This window comes from Orycteropus afer, unplaced genomic scaffold (genome assembly GCF_000298275.1).
Source record: "Orycteropus afer afer isolate SDZICR_OR568_19922 unplaced genomic scaffold, OryAfe1.0 scaffold00001, whole genome shotgun sequence".
Classification (NCBI taxonomy): Eukaryota; Metazoa; Chordata; class Mammalia; order Tubulidentata; family Orycteropodidae; genus Orycteropus; species Orycteropus afer.
In genome coordinates, this window is record NW_006921588.1 from 14,139,288 (window position 1) to 14,146,730 (window position 7,443).

Here is a 7,443-nt window from a genome sequence, read left to right on the forward strand (position 1 = left end):
ATCCTGATCGAAGAATTGTATCCTGAGTGCGTTCCTGAACCTGAATTGTAGCCTGCTACTTCCCTAATAACACCATAATCGTGAGTACTATCTGTGAGTTCTGTGTGGCAACCGCAACGAATTATCAAACCTAACAGAGAAGTAGTCAGTGCCATAAGAGGGACAGCTGGTGTCAGAGTTGGTAAAAAGGCTGGAGGGTGGTGGCATGTCTGGCCTCACAGCAATAAGCCTTGGGCTGCTGATGGTGATTCTGCCTTTCTCCGAGAAGTTAAAGGAGGTCAGAAGATGCCTCCTCCATGTCCTTTTTGAAGTTGGTGTTAGGAATGGGATGGGAGATAAAGGCATGAAGTGGAGGGCTTACACACTTTCATAGGTGTGCTTATTTTTAAACTGATTGTGAAGAGGATGTTAATTTTTTAAGTATAAAAAGGACAACGGCTAGAAAATCCAGGGACTGGCCTGCAGTGCAGTGAATTACTTGGTATGACTTTTCTAGTCGTTGTCTTTCTAACTCCCCCCAGATTAGTGGGTGGGACTATGTAAATAAGGTATGTAGAACTCTGATGTTGGGATTGGTTAGTTTTGTCACTCCGCCAGGCTTAAAATGAGCCTTTCTAGAGGCAGAGGGCGGAATCTCACTGCCATCAAGAGAGAAGAGCTGGAGGTGAAGTAGAGCATGTCCTTGGACCCGAGTGTCCTATGCTGGACCTCTTTGGCAGAGCTGTCCCAGCAGAGAGATGCCCCATCAGAGAGACGGTTGCAGCAGAACCCAGAGGCACGCGCTAGGGTGGCGGGCTTACCTGGCCCACGGAGTGAGAAAGCTGAGTGCCTCTGGACAGGAGGTTTGCTGGTGGAGTGGGGCGCACCTAGGTGAACCTATCGGCATAGCTAAAACAGCTGTGTAACATTTACCCGAGCAGGGCAGAGGCTAGGCCTAGAGGCAAAGGGCAAGAGAGATGTGTCTGAGGGCACAGCAGAAAGGAGACTGTTCTAATTGAAGAACTGTATCCTAAGCACGCTCTTGAATCTGAATTGTAGCCTGTTACTTCCCTAATAAATCCCATAATTGTGAGTATTGTCTGTGAGTTCCACGTGGCCACTGCAACAAATTATCAAACCAGCAGAGCAGTAGTGAGTATCGTGGGAAGGACCATAGTGTCAAAGGTGGCAGAAAGGCTGGAGGGTGGCGGCATGTCTGGCCTCACAGGAATAAGCCTTGGGCTGCTGCTAAAGATCCTGTCTTCCTCTTGTGAAGTTAGAGAAGGTGCAAAGATGCCGCCCCTAAGTCCCTTTTGCAGGATCTCACTGCCATCAAGAGAGAAGAGCTGGAGGTGACGCAAAGTGTATCCTTGGACCCAAGATCCCTACACTAGACCTCCTTGGCAGAGTCGCCCAGCAGAAACAGACTCTTAGGAGAGAGAGATGCCCCAGCAAAGAGACACCCTGACAGAGAGATACAACCCAGCAGAGAGACAGTCGCAGAGAAACCAAGAGACATGAGACAGATCAGCAGGCTTACCTGGCAAGAAAGCTGAGTTCTCTTGGGTAGAAGCCTTGCTGACAGAGCAGGGTATATCCAGGTGTACCTATTGGGAGAGCTGGAAGACCTCTGTAACACTTGCCTGAGCAGGGCAGAGGCTAGGCCAAGAGGCCAAGTGCCAGAGAAGTGTGTCTGAGGGCAAAGCAGAGGGGAGACTGTCCTGATCGAAGAACTGTAACCTGAGCGTGTTCCTGAATCTGAATTGCAGCCTGTTACTTCCCTAATAAACCCCATAATCATGAGTATTGTCTGTGAGTTGTGTGCACCCAAAGCAACAAATTACTGAACTAGCAGAGAAGTAGTGAGTGCCATGGGAGGTATGGTCGGTGTCAGAATTGGTAAAAGGCTGGAGGGTGACAGCATATCTGGCCCCATAGGAATAAGCCTTGGGCTGCTGATAGTGATCCTGTCTTCCTCTTACGAAGTCAGAGAAGGTCAGAAGATGCCACCTAAATGTCCTTTTTTACAGGGTGGGACTGTATAAGTAAGGTGCATGAAACTTTAATATGGGAATTGGTCAGTTTTACCATCTCACTGGCTTAACATGAGTCCTCCCAGAGGTGAGAATCTCACTACTATCAGGAGAGAAGAGCTAGAGGGTGAATGTTCCTATCAGCAGAGCTAAAAGAGCTCCCAAACACTTGCCTGAGCAGGGCAGAGGACAGGACAAGAGGCCAAGGGCTGAAGTGAGTTATGACGCCCACAGGCATGGTAGAAGGGAGGCTATCCTGATTGAAGAATTGTATCCTGAGCATTCCTGATCCTGAACTGTAGCCTGTTACTTCCCTAATAAAACCCATTATTGTAAGCACTATCTGTAAGTTCTGTGTGGCCACTGCAACGAATTATTGAACCCAACAGAGAAGTAGTGAGTGCCGTAGGAGGGACAGTTGGTATCAGAGTTGGTAAAAAGGTTGGAGGGTGGCAGCATCAATTATATATTTTTTAAATTCTTAACATTTTGAATAGAATATCACATCTTATCTACCTCTTTAGAACAGAATCAATACGCACAGTATTTCACTCCTGACGGAAGCTAATGACATTTGAGGATGTCTCAAAATTTGAACTATAAGAGAAAAGCTCATCTTCATTCAAAGCATAAAGAATAGTCTTTTGGTGTTAAGAGGAGTTGCTTACCTGTTCCAGGAGTAGTCGTGGTAACTCCAACAAGAGGACTCTGCATCACTGAAACATTTGCCTATATGAAAACAGAGGAAACCATTACTGGTAAAAATATAAAAGTTCTACCCATAAAATGAACAAAGTAAATTTTGAAGGGCTTCATTCAACAGGTGCTGGAGATGCCTTTAAATAGCTAACACCTAAGAATACTTCCTAACTTTAAAAAAATAAAGTTGAGTGGTGTTAACCTAAAATATATTATTTCTAAAATGCCTAAAATAATATATCTTAGTATATTACTTATTTAAAATAAAAGTAACTCAAACCCACTGCCATTGAGTTGATTCCAACTCATAGCAACTCTCATCAGGTTTCCAAGGCCGTAAAGCTTTACAGAAGCAGATAGTCGTCTTCTTCCCATGGAGTGACTAGTGGGTTCAACCCACCCACCTTTTGGTTAGCAGCACAACACCTTAACCATCTGAGCTCCTTAAGAAAAGTAACAGTTGTTTAAAAAAAAAAGTCATTTTTTAATACAAAGTGGCATGATAGCTACTTATTTTTAGTTCCTAATATGACATTTGAAAAACACCAAGTTCATATAAAATAGAAAGACTTTTAAACAGATACTTGTAAATAATAAAATACTATAGACTCAAAACTGACTACACAATAAAAACAGCATACCTCTCTGCAGTGTAGTAAATTACCTGGTATGACTTTTCTAGTCTTTGTAAACTCGTGGTACAATTTGTCATGAGCAACTGAGTAGCTCCTGATTATTAAAATTATCTACCTGGGGTATTTCTGTTAAGAGTGGCACAAAGCAATCTTCTGGGAAGTTCTCTCTCTCTCAGGTGTATAGAATTCTGATGTTGGGATTGGTTAGTTTGGTCACTCTGCCAGGCTCAAAAGGAGCCCTCCTAGAGGCAGAAGTCTGACTGCTGGCTGAGAAAGACGTGCTGCTAAGAGAAACGTGCTGCTGAGAGAGAGACACCGAGAGACATGCGCTGCTGCGAGAGACACTGAGAGACATGTACTGCTGGGAGAGAGACTGAGACTGTCGTTTGAGAGACAGCAGGCTGAGAGAGACTTAGCGTGTTCCTGAGCTTGAATTGTAGCCTGTTGTTTCCCTAATAAACCCCATAATCTGTGAGTTCTGTGTGGCCATTGCAGCAAATTACTGAACCCAGCAGAGAGGTGGTGAGTGCTGCAGGAGGAATGGTTGGTGTCAGGGTTGGTGAAAGGGCTGGAGGGAGGCGGCATGTCTGTCCTCACAGGAATAGGCCTTGGGCTACTGATGGTGATTTTGTCTTCCTCTTGTGGAGTTAGAGGAGGTCAGAAGATGGGGCCTCCTTGCCTCTTTGGCACTCTCCCACTACCAGCAGAAATTACAAAGCACAAAAATTACCAACGGTAGTCTTCTTTAAACATGAGAAGATTATAGTAGCTAAATATCCTTCTATAAACCAAAACAACAATATCCAATCAAGAATGAGAAAGGACTCTTTCTCTAGAAGTAAATATAGATAGATACAGATTTTTTTTAAGATGCTGATTAAACTTTCTCTAGAAGTAAATATAGATAGATACAGATTTTTTTTAAGATGCTGATTAAACTAAGAAATCTAAAATCTGACTGTATCTAGCAACCAGAACCAAATATGGAGAGAACAGTAGGAGAAATGCACATACAGTACTGCGTTGTCAGTGAAGGCAAACATGAGTATATGGGTGGATAGATGGGTGGACAGGCTGAACTAGTAGATATGTCTATGGAGTGGGCAATGTACCCAAGAACTTGTATAGGGTTGGCAGACAACAGTCCTATAAGTTTATGTGTATGATCTAAATTCTCAGTTGTGCAGTAGAGCTGACAAGAGGCAAGGTGGTAGTCATTGCCTGGTCACAGCCAGCTACCCAGAGGGACTGAGTAGTTGAACCTGTGGGCTCAGGACCATAGTCACAAGGGACATCAAGTTCCACTGGCATAACGTATTACACAAAACACTGTTCCACCTCCTACTTTGGCGAGTAGTGACTGTGATCTTAAAAGCTTGCAAGCTGCCATCTACATGCAATGATGGGTCTCTCCTCATCCAGAGCAAAGAAGAATTAAAAAAAAAAAAAAATTCATGGATACAATCAGTCCTAGTGAATGGTACACCATCCAATCTGCAGCCTATATGATTATGAGACCAGAAGAACTAGATGGTGCCTGGCTACCAATGTCAACCACTTGGAAAGGGATCTACGTAGGAGATCCTGGATAGAGAGGGAGAACACTGCAGACAAAACTCAAAATGATTTGGAGACAGAAAAGGGGGGGGACCAGGTTTGCTGCTCTAACAGAGCCTGGTAGAACTACTGAGACTATGGCCCCTAGCTGCCCATCAGGTCTGGAATTGAACCCACACCTGTGGCTTCCAGCCAAGCAAAAGACAGGCATAGGAGTTGAACATTTACCTGAGGTAGATACAATCATGGGAGAAAGAAGGGCTACTTATGCACCAGGAGACAGCTCAGGGGGCAGGAGGCATGGAGGGATGGACACAGGGAAGAGGTAATTATCAGGAGGAAGTGGGAGGGGAGCTGTTGCATTGTGGTAAACTACGGTCAATGCCATGAGACAAAGTGTATGTGAACTGCTGTAAGGAAAATGAATTTGGTGTGTAAATTTTCACCCAAATCACAATAAAAAAAAAAAAATTTAATTAAAAAAAAAAGACACTAAACTTCCTACTTAAAAGAAAAAGCCATACTACCTTGAGCTCATTATCTAGAATTATTACAGTAATATTAGCACAGCAAGGCTATTACAAACACTGGCTCTAGATTCAAGACTACTTGGGTTTGAAATCTGGCTCTACTATGTATAGATGTCTTACGTTTAACAAATTAAATCTTTCTGTGTTCTAGTTTCCTCATTAGTAAAATGAAGCTTACAACACCTACCTCATAGAACATTTGTGAGGATTAAATGAGATAATGCAAGAGGAGTTTTAAGATCAGGACCTGTACACTGTTAAGCACTCAGTGAAGTATTAGACACTTTCTGGCTACTACCAGTCCCATCAGAATAGATAATCTTCTACACTGCATAATCTATGACTGAAAAAAACACCATCAGAACACCTACACCAAAAGCAGCAGGAACATACTAGATTATTAGCTTGTACATAAACAAGAGGCAGCTTTTTCAGTAAAATAAGAAAACCATGAACAAAGTTCTAAAAGGATACTGGTCAAGTACGAATACAAACCATTCCTAAACAAAGATCTCAAATTATTACATAGTGTCCTATATTTGGATAAAACCCTGAATCTTCATTTGTTCTTTCATAGACTTATGTATAAATGTTAAACATTTTTAACAACTAGAATGACAAATGATAGTCATAATCTACATGCATATTAATATTAAGTAAGTTAGGATCATGGGAAGAAACCCTGGTGGCACAATAGTTAAGTGCTTGGCTGCTAACAGTTCAGTGGTTGGCAGTATGAACCCATCCAGCTGCTCTGCAGGGAAAAAAACCTAGAGATCTACTTCCATGTAAGTTATAGCCAAGAAAACCACAGGGCAGTTCTACTTGGTCACTATGATTCAGAACGGACTCAAGGGCACCCAACAAAAACAAGAGTTATGGGCAGGTGGAGAAAGCATACCAGTACAAACCATAAATTACTCATATGAGAAAATAATCTGAGTTCTACTACATTTTTAAGCACACTTCATAATAAACACAATTTAAGCAGATTCTATAATAAATGTAAGGAGCTCTGGTAATACAGTGGTTAAGCCATCTGGCTGCTAACCCAAAGGTCAATGGCTTGAACCCACCAGCTGCTCCATGAAAGTAAGATGAGGGAAGATGCTTCTATATTTACAGCCTTGGAAACCCAATGAGGGTTGTTATGAGCTGGAATCGTCTCGACAGCAGTGAGTTTGGTTTGGTTTTTTGGATAATAAATGTACTTAATTCTTTTTCTGTGAAATACAGTTACACTAAAATACTGTAAACCATATGAAAGCACTTCATATTATTGACTCAGTGTACGGTCACACAAAAACATGAATTATAAATCATCAGGGTACATATATCACCTGTCTTCTTGAAATTAAAGGTGTTGATCCAAGTCCTGGGCTGGAAATGTCATCATATATACTTCTAACTGGTGGAGCTCCACTTTTATCTTTATGAGCTGGTACAATTGGTTGTGGTGGTGACCCACCTATATGTACAAAATACACAGTCAGATAAAAAAACAAATGAATGTTCCATCATTTCTGATAGGTTTTTTAATTTATATATCTAAAATACTGGCTTAAACTCTTATCTCCTGGTGCTTCCCAAACTTGCATGTGCAGAAAGAATCACCTAGAGATCTCATTAAAATTCAGATTCTGATTTCAAAAGTCTGGGATGGAACCTAAGATTAAGAATCTCTAATAAGCTCCAAGTGATGCCCATGCAGTTGATCCAGACTGCACTTTGAATAAAAGGTTCCAGAACAAGTAGTTAACATAAACTATTTATTTTTAGGAAACACATATAACCTCTGCTTTCTCTATAAGATGTTTTAAATCTTCAAAAAGAAAATAGTTTGATCTTACTCCTTAGTTGGAAATAGATATTAAATCACTCCAGGTTATGTACACTTAAATAAGTATACCAAAAAACCAAAACCCGAGAGGCGGGGCAAGATGGCGGACTAGGCAGAAGGATTGCACAGACCCTCTTCAACAAAGAAAAGGGAAACCAATTAACACAGAC

At 41.8% G+C, this 7,443-nt stretch overlaps 1 protein-coding gene across 1 annotated transcript in view; it reads right to left on the reverse strand.

The window, feature by feature from the left end:
* Positions 1 to 7,443, reverse strand: part of NUP35 (nucleoporin 35) — a 61,575-nt gene that overhangs the window by 29,098 nt on the left and 25,034 nt on the right. The window contains exons 3-4 of the mRNA XM_042780318.1: positions 6,774 to 6,901; positions 2,681 to 2,741 (exon numbers count right to left, since the gene is read on the reverse strand). Coding sequence (XP_042636252.1) covers positions 2,681 to 2,741; positions 6,774 to 6,901 — 189 coding nt within the window. The remainder of the gene's footprint in view (positions 1 to 2,680; positions 2,742 to 6,773; positions 6,902 to 7,443) is intronic.